This window comes from Lissotriton vulgaris, chromosome 2_1, assembly GCF_964263255.1.
Source record: "Lissotriton vulgaris chromosome 2_1, aLisVul1.2, whole genome shotgun sequence".
In the NCBI taxonomy this organism is placed as follows: Eukaryota; Metazoa; Chordata; class Amphibia; order Caudata; family Salamandridae; genus Lissotriton; species Lissotriton vulgaris.
In genome coordinates, this window is record NC_141687.1 from 1,567,243,820 (window position 1) to 1,567,266,656 (window position 22,837).

Sequence of the window (22,837 nt, forward strand, 5' to 3'; positions counted from 1 at the left end):
ATAAACTGTGTACTTGGGGTCCCTGAGTGCCATCCTGCATTTTATTTGAAAGCCTCTAGTGAGGCACATAGCTCTTACATCATTCACTATTTTGAAGTTTTGCAATTATTAGATACATCTATTGTAATTAAATTAAAGAATGAAACTAACTGAACTGTATATGTCCAATAGAATGTTGTATTTGATACTTCATTTCATTAGTCTCTTGTACTTTGGTATTTGTCATGGTAGTACAGTAATAATTGTATGCTATGAAAATTATGCGCATAGGATCAGCATTGTGTGTGATGGATTCACGGAGTTGCACCCTAATTGGGCCAACAGGATAAAAGGACAATCAGGGCAAGAGAAGGATGTTAGAGCCTGTGAAATACAAAATATGTAAGCATTTTACACTCTTTCAAATACGGGTGTTTAAGGGCACTAATTATTATGTACTTCTAATTGTAGGAAACAGAAGACTCCTCGTCTTTTTTAATTATGCTGCTGATAAATGGCTGGGCTCAGGGTCACTGGCCAAGGCACAACACAGGCAAATTCCTGCTATTATTGATCATCCTCATTCCACACACGAGAGCTGATGTAGACGAAAAGGAAGAAAATCAGTTTGTATGGAAAACAGGTTAGTGTTCTTTCACTCTTCACAATGTTTTCTATGTCTTTCCATGACAGCAAGTTCAATCAGGTAAACTTCTGCATCACAATAGCTAATGTTTGTTCACATACCCTGTTCTGTTACCAGTGCTAATATACCAGTTAATTAAAACAGTTAATTAATTGTTGGATTCCAGAACAGTTTCTTTCAATTGTGTTACATTTTTAATGTGTGATCTCTCACAGGTTATGTTTTCTTTAAGCCATCTGTTCCCAACTTTCTTGACCCGCGGCTCCCTTGACATATTGGCTGTTGGCCACGCCTCCCCATTATGTTACTTATTTTTGGTAGGTGGTGAGATGTATGCCTGACCTCAGGAGAATTTCCATTTCTTTCCCTTAAAATAACTGGTATGAAGCTGATGGAGGTAATATATTCATGACTGTAATCCTATCCTATGCACTATGGAGCCACATGCCGTGTCAAAAACTAATATGGCTGAGATACCCGCCACCCCCTCTCAACACAATCCCCAAAAGGAGGGAAACCGGAAACAGTTCTTTGAAGTTTTTGGATGTGGGGAGGGAGTGACCCTCCCCCGGCCGTATTTATTAAAACAAAAAATTAAAACATTAAACGTTTCATTTTATGTACAATTTCATTATCACATTGCGATGTTTGGCTCACCTTAACATATTCTCTAATACAGAGTTTCTCCTAGCCGAACTAGCATCCAACAAAACATTCTCTAGAAACACTGAAATTGTACATCCTAACGTTTAAGGGCCAACGGCAAGGTCATAACCGGTGTCAAGATCCCTAACCAGACTTACCCCTCTCACTTGTGAGGGGCGACAGCACAGAGGCTTACCTCAAGTGCAACTACTAACAATTTCCCTTGACTTGACGGGGGCACTTAAGACTCGACGCCATTTAAAGGTCGTTCGAAGACTTGTGTGTGGTATCTAGAAGGTATCGTGGACCTCCCCCCATCCCACACAACTTACCGCATCTGCCGTCGCAGATGACCCTGGCCCCGGGAAATTCCCCAGGAGGGGGCTGTAACCCCTCCTACAAAGGAAGGGGCCTTGACCGCCTTTCCTTTACTTCCGGCGACCCGCCCTTAGACGGGACCGCCTCCCCACTGAGGGGCCAATGGCCACCTCTCCCAGCGCTCCCATCCGTGTTGGGTGACGCCCACTCATAGGGATCTACCAATTAGTGCTCACCGATCATGACCTTACCGCCTACCAAAAAATAAATACGACAATTTTTATTCAAACCTACAAAAACATTGGTCGCTACGACCGAAGGAACATGCTAAAATTGCAACACTACATCAAATCATTTTAATCGAAACAACCTACACAATATTCACCATACTTTATTATGATCAACAACAAACTGATACTTTCACAGCCTGTAAACGGAATGTAAAAACAAATTTATAAATTCACTTTATTGCACAACAACTTGCTGTCCTCAGGGGCTGGTGGGTGGGTCAAAATTGGCTCTTCGTTCTGTCCCGAGCTCACGTGTAGCGAGGAGGTGCAGCTTCGGAGCACAAGAACAAGAGGACGTCTTCTGGTCTTGCGTCTCTTTTTATCCGTCTTCAGGGCGGGCGAGAACCCGCCCCTGCCCGCCCCTAGGGCGGGGCTGGCTACGTCGGTGTCTAGGCCAGCCCACTCTAGGGCGGGAAAAAGCGCGCCCCGGCTACGCCGCTTCGGGCATACCAGCCGAGACACGCCTCCCGCCCAAAAATGGCTTCCCGGGGGGATCGAGGCACTCCACCATACGTTCGGGGGGACCGAGTGGTCGCCCCTTTCCATATGGCTGAGATACCCGCCACCCCCTCTCAACACAATCCCCAAAAGGAGGGAAACCGGAAACAGTTCTTTGAAGTTTTTGGATGTGGGGAGGGAGTGACCCTCCCCCGGCCGTATTTATTAAAACAAAAAATTAAAACATTAAACGTTTCATTTTATGTACAATTTCATTATCACATTGCGATGTTTGGCTCACCTTAACATATTCTCTAATACAGAGTTTCTCCTAGCCGAACTAGCATCCAACAAAACATTCTCTAGAAACACTGAAATTGTACATCCTAACGTTTAAGGGCCAACGGCAAGGTCATAACCGGTGTCAAGATCCCTAACCAGACTTACCCCTCCCACTTGTGAGGGGCGACAGCACAGAGGCTTACCTCAAGTGCAACTACTAACAATTTCCCTTGACTTGACGGGGGCACTTAAGACTCGACGCCATTTAAAGGTCGTTCGAAGACTTGTGTGTGGTATCTAGAAGGTATCGTGGACCTCCCCCCATCCCACACAACTTACCGCATCTGCCGTCGCAGATGACCCTGGCCCCGGGAAATTCCCCAGGAGGGGGCTGTAACCCCTCCTACAAAGGAAGGGGCCTTGACCGCCTTTCCTTTACTTCCGGCGACCCGCCCTTAGACGGGACCGCCTCCCCACTGAGGGGCCAATGGCCACCTCTCCCAGCGCTCCCATCCGTGTTGGGTGACGCCCACTCATAGGGATCTACCAATTAGTGCTCACCGATCATGACCTTACCGCCACAGGTCCGGATAGTTGACCGGCTATCCGGACCCCCCACAAAACTCCTACCTAAAGGTCATGTTTTAATGATTTCAACCAGGCTAAGAAGTCTCCTATGAGTAACTCATTCCCCACCCTCGACAAATGCACACCATCCCCCAGATACATACTGTCATCATTAATACAACTATGCGAGATCGAATGCAATGTCTTGGAACGGAACAACCTACTCATTTTGTTATTCAGTTTTCTAACAGAATGATTTAAAGCAGGGATCGAGATAGCCCCCCGCCATACTTTTCGTGGGATCATATGAGACCACGCAATTATGCACCCCGGAACTCTCCTTGCTAACCAACTTACCGTGGAAAGCATAGTCTCCAGGAGAAGTCGTCTACCGGTAGTGACCAAATCATTACCCCCTAAATGCACTATGACTATGGACGGCGGTGACCTCATCCGCTCTAACAAACCCTCAAAAAATGCCTGAAACTGGTCAATACAGAGACCGCCCCTTCCGTAGAAGGACACTCTGTACCCGTATTCCCCAGGTACGTGAATCATGTCACCTGCTTTGAATACGTCCGCGGCCCGTCTCACGTATGAGTGGCCCACGACCCACACCTCCTTCCTTACAGCCGGTGATGTGCAACCGCTGGCCTGGTGTTGGGTCGACTGCACAGTCCGCCCTGCCTCGTAGGCTTGCGCAACTGAAAACAAACAAAGACAAGAGGCGTGAGTACATGATTACAGCTTCACAACATGTGCAATCGCACGTACCTCTTATAACAATTGGAGGACCAACGCCCCACACGTTTTACTTGTTCTACATTAAGACCCCTGGCTGTAGCTTCAGTGGCAGCCCCTATCCGAAAGGAATGGGTCCCAAATTCGCCCGGGTCCAAGCCCGTTGCGGCAATGGCCATTGCAAGCACCCGCTGAAACTGAAACCTCGTCAGTGGGGTGGCGTCTGCATGCCTCAACAATGTCCCCCCCCATGATGCCACCCTTCGTGCTAGGTAGTCTTCTAAGCACTGTACCGGACACATGGAGGATCCGGGGGTCCGGTGAATGATCGTGCAGTCCCCCCTCCCGTCTTGGTCGGACTTGGACCTGAGAAAGGAGACAATCATCGCATCGCCCCTGATCTTGACATGTTCCCTGCACAAGCCCCCCGACACATCCTGTTTGTTCCTTGCAACCAGCTCACTAACTCTCATAGCCCCGTGAAATGCCAGCGTAAATGCAGTCCGGAACAAACAGGTCTCGAAAGGGGACGAGCACGTGTTAGGGAGTGAGGCCAGTAACTGGGCCAACCTATCCAGACCTATCGGTCGTCTTACGTCTACTCTGCGACCCTCTAGGCGTTGCCACCCACGCAGCGCTTTTTGTACTGTAAAAGACGCTGTCGGGTCCTGGATGCCATGGGCCTTGGCAACAAAGGAAATGGCGGCACGATGCCTTTGGGCCGTAGCCACCGATTTCCCAGCCCTACGTAAAGACATCAGAAAGAGTACTACACACTCTTCCTGCTCCCACAGTCCCCCTCTCTCTGCCCCCAAAAAGGCTAAATAGGCCTGAAACGCCCCTTCATATGCCTTCCTTGTCCTGGGTGCTAGACTCTCTCCCACGAGGTGACGAAGTTCGGGGCACCGAGAGACCAGAGAGCTTCGGGGAAGGGTGCCGGCTCTGGGTCCGCTGAAGGAAGGAAACCCGAGAAAGCCTGCATGTGAAAACGAGACAGTGCATCAGCAGCCTGATTCATCACCCCTGGGACATGTTTCGCTCTGAATATCACGTTCAGTTGCATACACAGTAAGACAATTTCTTTGAGCAGCCTCAAAATCAATTTACAACGGGCTGCCTGACTATTGATGCATTCTACCACGGTCATATTGTCGGACCAGAACACGACAGAATGATCTGTGAACCCGTCCGGCCATGTTCTCAGGGCCACCAGAATGGGAAATAGTTCAAGGAAGGCTATATTACCCGTCAGCCCCTTCTCGTGCCACCATAGGGGCCACTTTTGTGCAGACCATTTTGTGCCGAAGATGGCGCCAAAACCTATACTTCCTGCTGAATCTGTCCATAGCCCAAGCTCTTCGGAGGACACGGCTGGCTTGTTCCAGACGACTCGGCCATTGAAGTCCGCCAAAAATGCTAACCAAATCCGCATGTCTTGGCGGACCTCGGCCGATAATCTCGTGCGATGATGCCCCTCTCTTAAGCCAACCATTGATTGGGCAATCGAGCGGGAAAACGGGCGAGCCATTGGGATCACCCTCAAGGCAAAGTTCAACTTTCCCACTAATTGTTGCAACTGGTGCAGTGTAACCTTAGGTGCATTTAAACATACTTGGAGGGCTGTCCTGAATTTCAACACTTTGCTAGCTGGTAAACGGAAACACCCCTCCCTTGAGTCCAACTCGATCCCCAAAAACTCGAGGCAAGTCGTGGGACCCATAGTCTTACCCGGTGCCAATGGCACGCCAAAATGACCCATCAACACACAGAATTCATCTAAAGCCTGGGCACATTCGGGACTTCCGGCGGAGCCCAGGAACAAAAAGTCGTCAAGGTAGTGCATTACATTTCGAAAACCCGTTTTCTTAGTAAACACCCATTGCAGGAAAGTACTGAATTGCTCAAAATAAGCACATGATATAGAGCAACCCATTGGCATACACCTATCCATGTAAAATGACCCCTGGAACCCGAATCCCAAAAGACGCTGATCGTCTGGGTGTACCGGGAGCAACCGGAACGCTGACTCGATATCAGATTTCGCCATCAACGTCCCGGGCCCCAGGCGATTCAAGATGGCTACTGCCTCATCAAACGATGCGTATCGCACCGAACAAACTTCCGGATCAATTGCGTTGTTCACCGAAAGACCATGTGGAGCAGACAGATTATGGATCAAACGGAACTCACCTGGGTCCCTCTTGGGGACCACCCCTAACGGAGAACAAACAAAATTCGGTACCGGGGGTACACTAAACGGGCCGGCAACTCGTCCCCGGCTAACCTCTTTCTGAATTTTCTCATGCACTACAGATGTATGTTGTAACACGGAAAGTTGATTTTTGCACATCCCTACCCCCTGAAAGTCCCCCACCGGGATGCGGAAACCATGTGAAAAACCGTCCCGCAGCACCCCGGCAGAAGTACGATCCGGGTATTCGCTGAGCCAGGGAATCATTGCCAAGGTATCAATCGGGGTTGGTAACGGCGCCCCTCGGCCAAGCTTAGACCTGTTTGGCGCCCCCCTTACCCCCATTCTCACCCGTTCTGGCTCTGCACGATGACTCAGGATGGGACGACCCACACGTACTACATTCGTGTTTGAATTTACACAATCCCGGAGGCCTGGTACATTTCCCTTTGTTAAAATTAAAACAGAAACCCTTTCTCCCTGTATTGCCTGCGGGCCTCGACTGGTCGTCGGTGCTCGTACTTGGTCGAAAGGGCGTCCCCACATTTTGGCGGGAGTAATCAATAACATTGCTCCCAACCAATGGCATTCTTAACATTCCCGATTCTTTCATTTTATCCCATGTTACAGAATCGTAACAATCCCAAGTCAAACTCTTGTTATGTTCCTTCTCTTTCCTGAACAGGTTGTCATAACAAAACCAATGGTTACCTTGATACGATGTCGAGTACCCCATAATTCGTGATTGATAAACGGGAAACTCAGGAAGCAACTCGGGCCTACGTCCCCCCAAAATCGATGTGAAAATACCCCACGCATTGCCCCAGTTGCCAATAGTCTCATTCACCTTAAAGGCGGCCATTTTTGCGCGCCAAACACTCGGATGCATTAAGTCCTTCTGACTTTTAACATGCTCCATATCATAATGGTCAACAAGCAAGGAGAAAATATTCACATACTCCCCAGACCAGATCTTTTCCTTTATAGCCAAAGGCACATGTTGTCCCAGTCTCTCTCTACGAGAGGGTGCTGACTCGTCCCTTGCAATCGGCAATGGCCGCTTACCTGAACCGGACGCGACTTCTGCCGCTTGTGGCTTGTCTTTAGCCGCCTCCCTTTTCTCACGAAGTCCTTTTATCAGCGCCTGTGCCTCGGCAGCCGCGGCGCCATCACCACTATCCCCCAACCATGCTGCTAGCTGTGCTGTCAGCTCGGGGGGCATGTCTCCCTTGGGTGTCGGGGTGACGACAACAGGGATTGGATTCCCCTCGATCGGTACTGGGGTCGGCGCCTCGAGCGGGGTAGAGGGAACCGGGACGTCTCCACCGGCTGGAACCCTTCTCGGCCTCTTAGGTCTCCCTCCAGCCGGCGCAGGGCCCGTACCCTCCTCCCCGTCCCGTTCTGCCAACCGTTTCTTTATGTCGGACACTTCTTTGCAAAGGGCCCGCACCATCTGGTCGGTCGTCATTCTCTTCGCGCCTTTCTTGGGCATCTCCCCGAGGAAGTATCTAGAAGACAAAGAAAAGGATCAAAACGCTCAAAATTGGCTCTTCGTTCTGTCCCGAGCTCACGTGTAGCGAGGAGGTGCAGCTTCGGAGCACAAGAACAAGAGGACGTCTTCTGGTCTTGCGTCTCTTTTTATCCGTCTTCAGGGCGGGCGAGAACCCGCCCCTGCCCGCCCCTAGGGCGGGGCTGGCTACGTCGGTGTCTAGGCCAGCCCACTCTAGGGCGGGAAAAAGCGCGCCCCGGCTACGCCGCTTCGGGCATACCAGCCGAGACACGCCTCCCGCCCAAAAATGGCTTCCCGGGGGGATCGAGGCACTCCACCATACGTTCGGGGGGACCGAGTGGTCGCCCCTTTCCATTAGAGGGACATGGGATTCTCAGAAAAGTTAACTGTTACTGCATAGTGATGTAGTGCTCTGTAAAGAGGTGTCTTTACCTCATTCTTGAGCAGGGTGTGTGAGGCCCTGATAGAAACAGGAATGTTGTTTTAGATCCTGGGTGCATTCATAGGGAAGGTCTGCGTCTGCCTTCTAGTTTTTTCTATTTTGCACATTATTGACTCCAGTATGATGGTACCAGCCGGTCCTTGTATCCTTGTCAGTGTGGTCCTTGAGACTGACGTTGGTGTAATGAGTTTTTTAAAAGCTGTGATCTAAATTGGTCCTGGTTCATGTCGCTGACTCACGTTTGAACTAGTTTTGCTTGTTTTCCTTGGCAAATCACATTCCCTTGAAGGGACAGAACATCTAGTTTTTAATGTGGTGTACACACTTTCAAGTAATATGACCTTTCCCCAACAGCCCCTGTCGGTGCTAAGACTGCATCAGTGACCTCTCCCTGCGGTGTACCAAATGGGAAACCTCCTTTACCACGCAACTTTTGCCACGCAGTGCTTTTACAACGCAGGTTTTACAACGAAAACCATTACAACGCATTGCACTGGGGGGCGCTCTAGGATGAGTAATAGTTTAATTTACTATCCAACACCTTCCCTACTATCCACGGGGACTGGAGTTGGAATAGTAAATTAAACTATTCACTATCCAGCACCCCCCAAAGAAATGCGTTGTAATGGCTTGCGTTGTAAAACTTGCGTTGTACCAGCATGCATGGTAAAAGCATGCGTTGTAACAACATACATCCGTACCAAATGGAACCCCAGGAATGTTTGCTTCCTCGAGCAGCACGTCTTTGATACAGGGCTCAGCAGTGTGAGCTTTCTACCAGCAATGCCCTGTGAGTACTCTCACCATTGCACTGTGAATCCCCTACCCTTCCCCCAGTGCTTTAGGGTCTCAGCAGTGTCATCAACCTTCCATTAGTGAGCTGACGGTGCTGTAGGAAACCAGCAGTGTGAGATTCCTCCCAATTCTAGATGGGCAAGTCAGGCAGGACTGGAAGCTGGCTCCAGTTAAATATCTACCCTTGGCCTGCCATTTTGTCAGGGAACTAGTGACCCTAAATGGAGTTGGACCTGGCACCTCAGACAGAACCTCTATTCCTCCTTAATGTAGAAAAAACACTGAATACGGGATGGCTGAGTGGAAACTGGTATTTGAATGAATAATGTGGATGAAACACGCTGTTTCTCCGGATGAAGAGCTGTAATTAGAGCACTGCCTCTCTGGGATCTCCTGCTCCTGCTATCAACAGGACCGAGAAATTTCAGGCAAATCGCATTACTTCACACTAACATTTTCCTTGGCCAACCAATCTGTACTGTAATTTCTTTAGGGATTTTGGGAATATGCTACAGAAAAAATTATTGAACTGAATTACACCAAATTCAAATTCAGGAGGCTTGATCTTAATCAGGAAGCTAGATCATAGTCTTTTGAATTGGTGTACATTCATAGAAACTAAGGTTGAAAAATATTTGTATATCTGGGCGGTGAGGATTGCTAGAGCCTTGCAAGAGTCCTGCAGTCACACAAAAAGAAAAACAGAGCTAACTGATCGAGAGGGACTTTTTTCCTATTGCTTCCTTGTGGGAGTGAGAGACACCCACTAGTCATGTGGGAGCTCATGCTCTGATTGGCCAACTGTTGGAAAAACAGAAATGAAATGGCTGGCATTATTGAATATGGGGAAGAATCATAGTATTTTGAAAACAATCAGAAAAAAACTACAAAAGTGGCAGGTTAAAGGTATCCTAACCCCTTATTAATTAAGAGGAATTAGTGGTGAGATGAAGCAAACTGTAAACAATTTTTTTTTCATTGTTGTGATCCTGAGTTTGCAGGAAACGCTTGTGAGACTCTTGCAAGATATGGAAAACAAAATATAGAAGCCAGTCCCTCAACACCCTACTACTCACACCCATTGCCTCTGGGGAGGTGACAACGGGGAGTCCAACTCCGAAGTATTATAGAGGGTGAGGGTGGTATCCTCTGGGAGGTTTGATGCACTGGCATTTACTTCACATATTAGATAACTCATGACATATTCTATAGCACTATTTATAACATCAGTGCAACATCTGATATGACAACATTGATGCAAACACAAGGAGATGATGGACGGAGCGCTGCAACTTTTCAGACACACACCCGAGTCACAGATCTGGGTTTCCAGCCCGAAATGCCAACATTGATGACAAAACTCTGCAAGGTGGGGGTGTGAGGTATAGTTAATTTAGGGCATGAGTTATAGTTACCTGAGATAACTTTAACTGTGAATTTAAGTGGCCTTTTAAATTTAAAATTATATGTTTTAATTGACATTTTCACACATTTATAAGGCCCTTTTAATCTTTTTTTCTGTGAGTTGCTAAGGTTATTTTATGCAAAATAAGATATTATTACCAAACCTAACTATAATGTCACTTTAAACTTTGTTTTTTTCAGAAAAAAATTATATTTAGATATAAATCTGTATATACATATACATTTTTTTTCACTGAAAAAACAAAGGTTTCAAGCCTGTTATAGTTAGGTACAGATTGCAAACACACAAAACCATAGAAATGCAGCAGCTATATTTACCTGAGCTAGCTATATCTTATGCTCCCTGCAAAGCACTGCTTATGACCTCACATAATACATCACGCAGGGCATGGTCAGTGACATCACTGATGACATCACATCAACAGTAACTATATAACTCCTGCATTTCACTGGTTTTGGACTGGTGAAATCTTAGCCCCACTATAACTTCCCTGTAACTGTTGTTTTTTTCAGTAATATTTATATAGACATATTCCTAAATGATCCTTAGATACAGAAATCTGGCCAATAATAATCCATTATCCAAGCTTCCCTCCCGTACCAAACTGCAATACGTGCTCACTTCTGGTTTATAACTCAAAACAGTGAAAACAATACCATTGTCACTAAATCTAAGATGACCATTGCATGCACTCACTTGTCATCCACTGTAAAAAGATTCTATGCATAGCCTTGAAAATACACAAATTACTCCTTGTGTGACAATATAGCGGGATGTTTCAGATATCATTTTAAGCTAATTACAGCAATTAATTTAGTAACTTGTGGAAAGGAACTCTTAATCTGATAATGCTACATCCTTAGTCTACTGCATAACTAGATTGTGAATCTGCATCAGCAACAGACCCTTCTATCCACCACCAGCAGCAGGTTGTAATAGGTTCTGATTGTTGCTTATCTTTGAATTGAAGATTGTTAAATATGGATGTAATTAGTAAGCACTATCAACATTTTTGTTTGTAGTTTGCTTTATAATCACAAAGGTATAGACTTTGTGTTGGCCACAATATTTTATGCAATTAATCAACTATAGAAGGCCAATTTGTATTGTTGTAATATGTTATTTGCACTAATTTTCCATATAGCAGTTTGGCTTCCTATGTTTCTTATGTAAAAAATATAATTTGTGTTTGAATTGTAGCTCTGACATTTGCTTAGGCTTTCTACTGTACAGGTTTTATACCACATGTAAACATTGTTTCCCACTGCTTTATGTTACTGTTCATGAAAGATGGTTTCAAGAGGTTAAGGTTTACAAATAAGCTGCTTGTTTCAACATCAAGTGAAACATATTGCGAAGAAGCAATGTGCATCATTCTGTTTCAGACAGTACCATTTATTGGCAGGAGTCTGCCACAAGTATAAATTGGGTCGGGGGTTCAAATATTTCTTGTCCTGAAACGTAGATGGAATGCAAGCATTGTACTTGCACTGATGTTATATAATTGATACAGCTAGTTTTGCAATGTACAATGAATCCATATATGTGTGTTATATTGCTGCATATGTTATTAGAATTTTTTTTGTCATATTTGTAGAAAAATAATATATATTCAGGTAAAGTTTCAGGAAAGCTTCATCAGTGTTTTGTCTGTAACTAAAAATACAAACCCTGCTACAGAGTTGTTAAGTTAAACTTCTTTTCAGTGGCACAAAACCATCAGCAGCTCGATAATATAGAAACCTTTTGCATAATTGCTCCACGTCTGTACACAATTTTTTTTTATTTACATTTTCATTTAATTTTTGATAATTTCAAAATACATGAAAACACGCCATGTACATGCTGCTTATTTCCTTAAAAAACAATAATATCAAGTATGCTTGTCTTTATTCACACATAATGTACGAACATTTTGCAGACAGAAGTATAGTTTTGGATGTACACATAAAAAATGTACTAAAAAATAATTCCCCAAATCACAAAAGACAAGCTGAAAAGAATACAAAAAAAGCAAATGAAAGTTAAAAACAGTGGCGGCTCACAGAGGGAGTGCTGCGGGGCAGTGGGATGGGCAGGGGAGGGGCAAGGTGGGGAGGCAGTGGAGTCGGACATTCGACGGCCAGGAGTAAAGTAAGTAAATAAATAAATAAAATGATTTACCTTGGGCTTGCTGCATCGCTTTTCTGTTAACAGTTAATTTAAGCTTAGGGAGGTATTAAGCACCCCCTAACAAATTGCACTAAATTCTTACGCTGTTTACTTGTGATATTATCGTATTGAATTTTGTACATTTATATTGCAAATGTCAAATATTTTATGTATGCTTTATTCTATGTTCTTTTATGGCTTATAAGCCTAAATAAAGTCTAACGTAAGTAAGTAAGGTTGTCATCTCCTGTCATCAATTCGTCAAAGATGCTTAATAACTGCATACTATCAGAATAACAAGACATCGATAATGCATGCTCAACCTAAGAAAGGATGATTTTAGATTCATCTAGTGCTTTATTAATGAGGTTTAATAACAGCTAGGACTTTCTTATGAAGGAAGCTTTGACTAATCACTAATGGATGGCTATTTCACACAGTGCACTCTCACATTTTATGAAAATGTATAGACATTTTGAGAAGATATAAGTGCCTATGAGAATGAGCTGTGGTCCATTATGTTTGGTTTTTGGCAGGAATGATCAGACAAAAAGTGAGGACATTCACGAAAAATGAACTCTGACATTTGCTGTAATGCTGTAGCCTCTGAAAAATAGTTTGCCCACACAGAATCCTTGTGTATTGACTCAACCCACCAGAGATCGGCTGTGCCTCCGTCAACCGTGCAGGATAGTAACTTCAATTCCATGGACATTAAAGTCAAGGTGGTTTAGGGGAGGAGAAAAAAGATACCTATTAGGTATGAATGGTATCCCAACGTTTAAGTCTGACTATGACTACTGTGTATATTTGTTTCTTGCTCCCTTGAATTCCTGTTTTCGTTTTGCTGTTATCCCGGATCCATGATGGGGATCTGTCCATTCTCTCTTGCAGAAGAATATGGATGTTCCTTGTCCTAGTAATTATAACTAAATGGCACTCTCTGATGTGTAATCACAGATAAATGCCAATCTACTTCAGGCTAGGAGAATTAGAAGCTCGATTGACTGGAAAGATACCTTTCCCGTTCACTAGACCAGTTCTGTCTCCAAATGATGTACCACTGGTAACATTGTGACATTTCCACCAGAGCCATCTGTCTCTTTGCATCAGGAGATTCCCCCATTGTGTCTGCTTTATAGACAGTGGGTTTGCCAGTGTACCATTGACATATTTCTCTTGTGTCAGAGCTCCAAGCATAGGAAATGAATGCAGCTTTGTTAATGGTAATCCAATACCCCTCCTCTCATACTGTGAGAATGAAACTTGGACTTAGCAAGGGATCTCAGATAATTTTTACAGCAGTAGAAGTGAGCTGTCTCTCCAGCTTTTAACCTCATACTGCATCCAAGAGCCAGGCTTTGGGTAGATCTATCATTGCAGTTGTAGCAATTTGTCACTGACACTGCACAGTTAGACCAAATTGGATGAGATATATTGGAAAACCCAGATAGGATGTTAACACCAGCAAGATCAAAATTCCAACTTTTGATGTAGGGAGTTAGAACTGGAAAAACTGGTATATTGGGTTAATTAAAAGCAAACCAACTATTGAGCAAACCAAGTGTTTTGGTGTGTAAAATACTCCACTTGCAGTTTCCCTATTACCTACCCAAACTATCTCAAGCGCACAAGAGCTCTTCATTAACATTTGCATTGAAAAGAATAATTCAAACTTCTGATGTGACAGATCCTGCCATTTTGGAGATTAATTACATGGCTGGTATCCAACTTTCATTTAAAGTGGAGCAGCTTGGCCTGATGAGATGACAACATTATTCTATTTACAGCAATACATAGATTTAAAAGTGAATTCAGACACTCCAGCTCCAATTACCAAGTCTAAATTCGGCTGGAATTAAATCTTTGTCCCTAATATTTAAAACATGCTACAAATTATATGACATATGTTTTTAAGGTGAGGAAAGCACCTAGGCTCCAGATGTACGACTGCTAGATTTAGCAACTCGCAATTTCCCAAAAACAGTGGCTCGTGACAAGCTAGCTTCCAAATTGCGACTCACAATTGAGTCATATCACTATTACAGAGCTCGCAATTTGCGAGTCTGTAAGTGCTCGCAAATTGTGAGCACGGTCGCAAGTAGCTTTTGCACTCGAATTTAGCATTTAGCACTCGCAATTAGCGACCCGGTTTAGAAAATGCATGATCACTTCCTATAACTGTTGACGGACCACAAACCAGGAAGTGGTGGCCTTTGAGAATTCTGATCAACAGTTACAGCACACTGGGAAGTCTGTAGCATATTCCAACACTTCTTACAGGCACCAACTAAGCTCTGCAATGGCCAGCCAGCAGATTGAGAAGGAAGGAAGATAGCGCTGTCACAGTTTTCTGAAAGGGAACTTTCAATTCTTATAGAAGGTTGCTGCAACAACCTGGAAAGGCTTTTGGGGTGTACTTCTGAGATAGTCCCGGAGTCTGAGAAGAGAAAAATATGGCGAGAAATGCAGCAGCAATTAAATGTCATGGGTGTTGCAAACCAGTCTATAGATGAGCTGAAAAAGGGCTGGTATGATCTGTGCTCTAAGGCCAAGGAGAGAGTGGCAGCATGGCTGGGAGAAGACCGGAATACTGTAGGAGGTCCATCTGATGCCCCCCACCTCATCTGCATAGGCACTGCTGGAGTTAAAACAGGAGACAGAGGCAGTGTGCACTTCTGGGTCCCTCAACACTTCTGCCTCCCCTCTAATCCTGGTAAGCACAATATTTTTACTATTCAGACATACCGGCCATGACCCTGCAGTCCGCATGCATGCAACATACCTTGACCCAGATAGACCTAGATGCTCCATTATGATGCACTAAAAGTCACAGCAGGTGCATTATGGAAAATGTACTCAGGTACATGAGCAGTGCAGTTACTGCTAGACATTAGCTGAATAACATTCTACGGCCACTCAGATAGTGTCCCACACGTTTATTTAATTATTCTCCCCATTTGCCACATATATACACTTGTAGGAGAACTGGAAAGCTAAGAGGAAGCAGGCAAAGATCAGGCACCCACCCTACACTCAAGGCATACACTGGCCTCTTAGGCTGAAATGGGCCACTACAGTGGGGACAATTCCAGAGGCCTACAACAAATTACTGCTGCAGTTGAGGCGATGCAGACCGCCCGTTTTGTGAGTGGGCCAACAGGAGATGCTCCGGATAGTGAGGTCACCAGCCACAGTAGTGTTCCTGCAGCAGACACACATATGCTGCCATGCTGCATGGAGAGGCAAGAAATTACGGCACAGTGACAGTGTGCCATGCAGTTGCCCCCCTTGTCATATATGTTGGCCACATTCATGTCATGGGGTTCATGATTGCCAGGTTTCCCAGCATAATTTTGGGGTGGCCTTAAAATAAGGGTTACCAATTTTTTTTTATCAACCTGTTTTGTCATTTGCAGAGGGTACTGTATAAATGGGTGCATCTTTCAGTGAAAAACAGTGTCTGTTGATGTGGTCCCTGCGCCTTCTCCCCTCTACTGCTCTGCTGTTTTCGGTTGGCTGTGGGGCAGTTGGGCTTCTCTTGCTGGCAATATTTTGGAGTATGGCACATGTTGCCACGATTTTGAGCGCAGTCTCAGGTTCATATTGAAAGGCTCTGACGCTTTTGTGAAGGCACCGGAAGCATGATATTGTGATGCCAAAAGTGCACTCAATCGCAGTCCTGGTATGCTTATGTGCCACATTGTAACACCTTTTGTGCAGTTGTTGGAAGACAGGTAGGGCATGAGGATCCATTTCCACCCAGCAAATGCGCTGTCACCTATAACGGTGAGACAACATGCAGACAGTAATGATTTCCAAAGTATGTTACACTGTGTGCGTTACATTCAAGTACCTAGTAGGTAGCCTTCATCAACATCTCCACTTTCTAGTCGCTGGTATATGCCACTATGCCTAAAGATGTAGGAGTCATGGGTGCTCCCTGGAAATTTGGCTACAATATCCGTGATGATGTGTGCAAAGCAGATACCCTGATTATTTAGGGAATGGGGTTTTTGTGGTTCCAGGGCATGTCTTCCAGGCGGGATAGGGGACATATGAGCACATGGGTTCCATCTATGCACTCAATTTCCTGTAGAATTTCGCTTTCCAGTAGAATTGATATTTTTCATTTCAACATCGTCCCCAGGCAGGTAGATGTATTGGTGTATGTGGTGGATCATGTATCCAAGAATATGCTAAAGAAATACAATAGCGCCTTTTGCGACAACCCTCCGGCCACTGCTATGACATTTTGGTAAGTACCACCAGTCAATAGGTGGAGGGAGCACAACACCTAGAGATGGGTGAGGATTTCATTGCTGCGCAGTGTACTGCTGATTGGTGTGGATTTAAGGTGGCTATTAACTGTAGGATCACATTGCTTCTCAGCCTGTACTGCTCATATCTCTTCCGTTCCTATGTCTTTTCAAACATGGTCAGCCTGACTCTGAAAGTTCTCTCCTGTCTACGCCTCCTCTGCTGAGCAGCCAGAATCTGCATACTCCTTGTGATCACTTGCAGGGCAGTCATTGCTGAAAAATCTCTGATGCATTCTTTGCCCATTTTTATATGTTCGGCCCTTTTAACACCTGATTTGGATTGGTGATAAATTGAATGTGCAAACGGGGCATTTTGCAACTACTTGCAATTTGTGACTCAATTGTACATGGCGTTTTACGACGCACAATTAGGTATTCTCTAATTGGTACTCGCAAATTACTCCCGCTTGTTTTGCGAGTCGCTAATCAGTCACATCCCAATTTCATATTTGCGAATGCTTGTCATACATCATGTATGGCGGTTTTGCATTCGCAAACCAGATTTTGAATGGTTTGAGACTAGCAAAATGATTGTAAATCTGGCCCGTAGTGGGACACTGAAAAATGCTCCCTGACTCATCTTTCTGGAGAGGAATGGGTGCATCCTTCATACAGGCTCTACATAGTCCATTGAACACTCAGTTATTCTACGTGTTTTTTAAAAGATAGGACTACATCATCTACAGAGCTACTGACCGATCGAAGTATGTGCTTATTTATTCAGACTGAAGATATAAATGTTATCAGCACATATTTGTGGACTGAATTGAAATAAATCTATTCTTACCTATATGCACGAACCTTGTCGACATTTTGACTGCAATATTCTGATGCCACAATATTACTGAACCAATATTCTGGCGGAATACCATCATTTGTGATAACATATTTAGTGAACGATTTCTAATGCTACTTTTTGGGAATTCACGCATGATTTTATACCATTTTCTAATAAGACATGTGTTATATTGTACTTAGGCTCACCTTTATGATGTACCTTCTGTTCCACAGTTATGTCATTAATAGTGGGGACCATTGACATTTGGCTCCAGCTGTATCTGGTAAAGCTGTTGTGCGGGGTTTATCTCTGTCAAATAAACTCTTCTTAAGAGTAACCCGTCTGTGCGTCTTGCACCTGGATATAACATTTTTGGCGACGAGGGTGGGATCATTCAAAGTCAAGGCTAAAGGAGGCAATAGGGTCAAGTTGGAAAATGGCTAAACGTGGAATTTGAGGCGTGTTGCATTATTTCAGAGGCAGGGTGGTTGTCATGAAAGGACGTTAGAAGAGGAGACTGAACCTGGTGTGTGTTCACCTTGGCTGTTGATGAGTGATGTTGAATTTTCAGGGGGACAGTCTGGTGTTGGTTTGGGGACTGGTGAGAGTGATGGAGCTGAGGGTGAATTTGTGGTTGCTAGAGAGGGAGATGAGTCTGTGGGCTCATCTCAAATCTTGAGGGAGGCCAGGGAAAGAAGAGCTCCGGCCTATGTGGGTGACTACATTGTTTGAGTTTGCAATACACTCTTTCTTAATGACGTTCTTCTTTTTTATTTTCTTTCTTTCCTTCTTCTCCTTTTCTCTTTTATTGCCTTTTAGTTGGGGTCTCTTTCTTTGTTTTAACGTAAGTTGGGGAGATGTGTTATATTGTACTTAGGCTCTTCCAGCTAGGCTGGGACTGGACACCTTTATGATGTACCTTCTGTTGCACAGTGATGTCATTGCTAGTGGGGACCATTGACAGTTGGCTCCAGCTGTGTCTGGTAAAGCTGTTGTGTGGGGTTTATCTCAGTCAAATAAACTCTTCTTAAGAGTAATCCATCTGTGTGTCTTGCACCTGAACATAACAACATGTTGTAGCAGCTTTGTGGCTCTTATGATGAATCGTTTCTGCATAATTTGTATGTATGCTGCCCCCTCTCCTCATCAATGCAGGGATTTATACATGTGTAGATGCTATTTATTTAGTGGAATAACGATAATGCACAGACCTTTCATTGACCCAGACTCATTTTGAATACAACAGTAAAACATTTGAAAGCTAATTAATGAGTTATCAATTGTTTGGTGGTTCAAAAACATTAATCAGAGACACAAAGCATCCGTAAAAGCAGCACACAGTACATACTAAGCTAAGGCTAGATAACATAAAATGTGTGTGTGTCAAGTACAATGAATAAAATATAAGTAGCAGCACTATATATTGTTAATACAACATGAATCCCGTGCACTGACACAGTGGCGTAACACATCCCCAGAGCCCCTGCCGTGTTGGGGGGGGGCAACCTCCAGGTGTCCCCCTCAGCAAAATACTCCATCTGGAGAGCTCCTGATTGAGTCCAGAGTGGCCCCTTCCATGTACCTTGCAGGGGGGCAGCTCAAGTTTTGTTACGCCAGTGCATGGACAGCCTATTTTAAAAAGGACCCAATGTGCAAAACTACCTCTTTACTGGTTAATAACAATAAAAATCTAAAATCAGGTGTACATTGGACAGTGTGAGAGCAATACTTTTTTATATAAGGGATTGAAAATTGTGTTGTATACAAAGCATAACATTGACAAAACAAACACAAAATGAAGCATAGATTGGGGGACACACCATCACAGGAACACACTTTGACTTCAAGATGATGAACAAAGCCAGATGGAAAGCATAGCAAGTACTTCATGGTATCCAATATGAAGTGGAAAAGCAGGGAACATTTCCAATGGCCAGGTGCACATTGAAAATAATTGGTGGTGTGATCAATTTCTGACAGGTTCAGTTACTGAATCATATTTGGCTTCCTTCAGGTTTAGTATCATCTGGGATTCAGTCCACTCAAAGAATATATCGGCTACAGTTTTATTATTCATACTAGCACTGAGTAGGGGATCCAAAATAATTGAATGAACTCAATTTTTAAACAATCTGCTTTCACATGCACAATCCAGGGAATTGACAGACCTCTACCTAGAGATAGACAGTAATTTATAATATTTCTAGATAGACTTGCCTCAGTATTTTGCCAGATAGATAGCCATAGTAAAAGAGGACTTAACCAACTCAAATCAGTAATATAACAGAGCCTGAATTTCTTGTGGCAAATAAAAGGTTAGGCCAAAATGGGAACAGACAGAAGCTTTTCAAAAAACCTATTCTTTACGCTTGGAATAGCTGGACAATTGGAGATCCCCCACACCTCCACCCCATACATGGCAATTGGCAAGCATTATGATTTATAAGTTTGTAACGATGTGACTATAGCACCACCCCCGATGGTTGGTGAAGTCTGCTTAATGAACCGTTTGCCGCTGAAAATTAGTGAAGCGGTGTGCGATGTTTTAGATCATTAACCATGGCTAGAGAAGATACCATCAAGATAAGGGAAGGTTTTCCCGCATTGATAGAATGTGCTCAAGGTTCTTGTAGAGCTACTCTCACTCAAGGAGAGCTCTGAAATGGTGTACTTTACCTAGATCCAGAGTGGGTTGGGGGATACCTAATTTTCGCTTATATCATTGGATAGCCCTACTACAACATATGGGCGTGCTGTTTATACAGGATGATCCAACTGAAGAATTTGCCAGTCCATCTATTTTTGAGATGTTATTCGGTGGTAACGCTCGACAATGCTTAGTTCGGATAATTGAAACTAGTTATTATAAAAAGACAAAATTTAAAGTTGTCTTGGCTGCTTTCGAAATTTGGAGAAAAGCTAAAAAGAAATTTGGTCTTCATTCTAGTATAAACTTTTACACTCAGTTTAAAAACTGCTCTCTATTTCCAGGTGTTTTTAGAGATCAGATTAAGGGTAGATGGTTTTGAGCCGGAATTCGTCATGTGGGATATCTTCTGCAGGGGAATCAGCTAGCTTCGTTTGATAGTTTACAACAGAAATTTAAGTTACCTCGTACAGAATTTTTTTAATATCTTCAGCTCCGCAGCTTTATGGAACAGAAAATAGTACAAAATATGATAATTCCTAACCGGAATAAGTTTATAGAAGCAATTAGATTAGGATCAAGATTGGGCCCTCTGTATCAGTTATTTATGGAAAAGACAGGGGATGATTTAGCGTTATAGGAGGTCAAGTGGAAAAGAAAATTAGGGATAGATCAAATTGATATGGAGAGAATAATTGTTTTATCCTCAAAGCTCTTATTTAATGGGCCCTTAAAGAGTCAACACTTTGGGCTCCATTAGGATGGCGGGCGGATTGCCCCCGCCAGGCTGGCGGTAGCCACCGCCAGCCGGGTGGGGGAAATCCGCCGGCCATCCTTCCCTGTATCCCCCCGCCATATTAGAATGGTGGGGGGACCACAGCGGAGCAAAACACCGCCCGCCACTTTTCCACCCCGGTCGCCTAGCGGCCGTGGCGGAAAACGAGTAACATGCAGGCGGTGTCTGTCAGACACCGCCCGCAATATTACAATGGGCATTTTTCAATGCCGCCACGGAAAGGCATGCGGTGTTCACTCTGGGGGCCCCCTGTGGGCCCCCAGAATGAAGGCCGAAGGGGGGTGGCACACGGGGGGTACCTGTGGTACCCCCCTACATTTACATAATCAAAGCGGTAGGCACCGCGCGGTGCCTGCCGCTTTGATTATGTAAATGCTACAATGCATTTTTAGTATTGTGGAGGGCGGAGCACAGAGCTCCACCCGCCACAATACTAAAAATACAGGATGTGCCCTCCACAGTGGCGGGCACATCCTAATGGTGCGTGCGGGACCCCCGCCCTTAGGGCGGGCAGTAGCCACCGCCAGCCGGGCGGGGGAAATCCGCCGGCCATCCTTCCCTGTATCCCCCCGCCATATTAGAATGGCGGGGGGGGGACCACGGCGGAGCAAAACAACGCCCGCCACTTTTCCACCCCGGTCGCCTAGCGGCCGGGCGGAAAACGAGTAACATGCAGGCGGTGTCTGTCAGACACCGCCCGCAATATTACAATGGGCATTTTTCAATGCCGCCACGGAAAGGCATGCAGTGTTCAATCTGGGGACCCCCTGTGGGCCCCCAGAATGAAGGCCAAAGGGGGGTGGCACACTGGGGGTACCTGTGGTACCCCCCTACATTTACATAATCAAAGCGGTAGGCACCGCGCGGTGCCTGCCGCTTTGATTATGTAAATGCTGCAATGCATTTTTAGTATTGTGGAGGGCGGAGCACAGAGCTCCACCCGCCACAATACTAAAAATACAGGATGTGCCCGCCACAGTGGCGGGCACATCCTAATGGTGCGTGCGGGACCCCCGCCCTTAGGGCGGGCGGTCCGATTTCTGATAGGATGGCGGGCGGGCAAAGCCCGCCCGCCATCCTAATGGGGCCCAAAGTTATGTCGATCTTCGATTTATATTATACTCATGAGAAACTTGCAAAGTGGAATTCCATAAGAGGGAGCAAATGTAATCGGTGTCAGGTTCTTGCAGCGGATCTATTACATATGTTTTTCCACTGTCCTAACTTATTCACTTTATTAAGGATGTCGAGTATTTTTTAAATTACAGTTTAAATATTCAATTGCAGTTATCCGCGGAGATAGTGATTTTTGGTTCACAAGAAGACTTGATAGGCCGTTGTTCTGAATCTGAACAAGGGTTCATCTTTATCTGTATGTCTATTTTCCAACGGTGTATAACCACTCAATTGCTGGACTCAGAACCACCCGTTTTTCATAGGTGGCAAGCTAGTTTACTGTCCATATGTCACTTACAATCTGCTGTGTATAAATCTAAGGGGAATAAAAAGAAAATGTTCGGCTTGAAATTATGGTCACCGTTGTCAAACTGGATATGAACACATGAAATCTTTTGCCTATATTATGGTTTTGTGATTCTATGTGTTCATTGATTTATGCTACAAAAAGATGGACTGTGATTTAAGTGTGATTTTGTATCTTTGTCTGTTTGCTGATATTAAAACTCAATAAAAAATAAAAAAAAGATAAGGGAAGGTAGTAAAATGACTTAAGCTATGTTTGCCTACTATAATGTTTGGGAGGGGTCTTCTCTTAGAACCACAGGCCTTAATGTGAGATTTGCAAATTTAGTTGGTAACTCTAGGGTTGTTAATCAGTTTTACACCTTATTTACAATGCCTGTTGAATCTATTG

The 22,837-nt window shown here is 44.6% G+C and overlaps 1 protein-coding gene across 1 annotated transcript in view; it reads left to right on the forward strand.

The window, feature by feature from the left end:
• Positions 1–455: 455 nt before the first annotated feature.
• The window catches only part of THSD7B (thrombospondin type 1 domain containing 7B), a 1,756,834-nt gene continuing 1,734,452 nt past the window's right edge, over positions 456–22,837 (forward strand). The window contains exon 1 of the mRNA XM_086957451.1: positions 456–622. Within this exon, the coding sequence (XP_086813577.1) occupies positions 481–622 (142 nt within the window). The 5' untranslated portion in view covers positions 456–480. The remainder of the gene's footprint in view (positions 623–22,837) is intronic.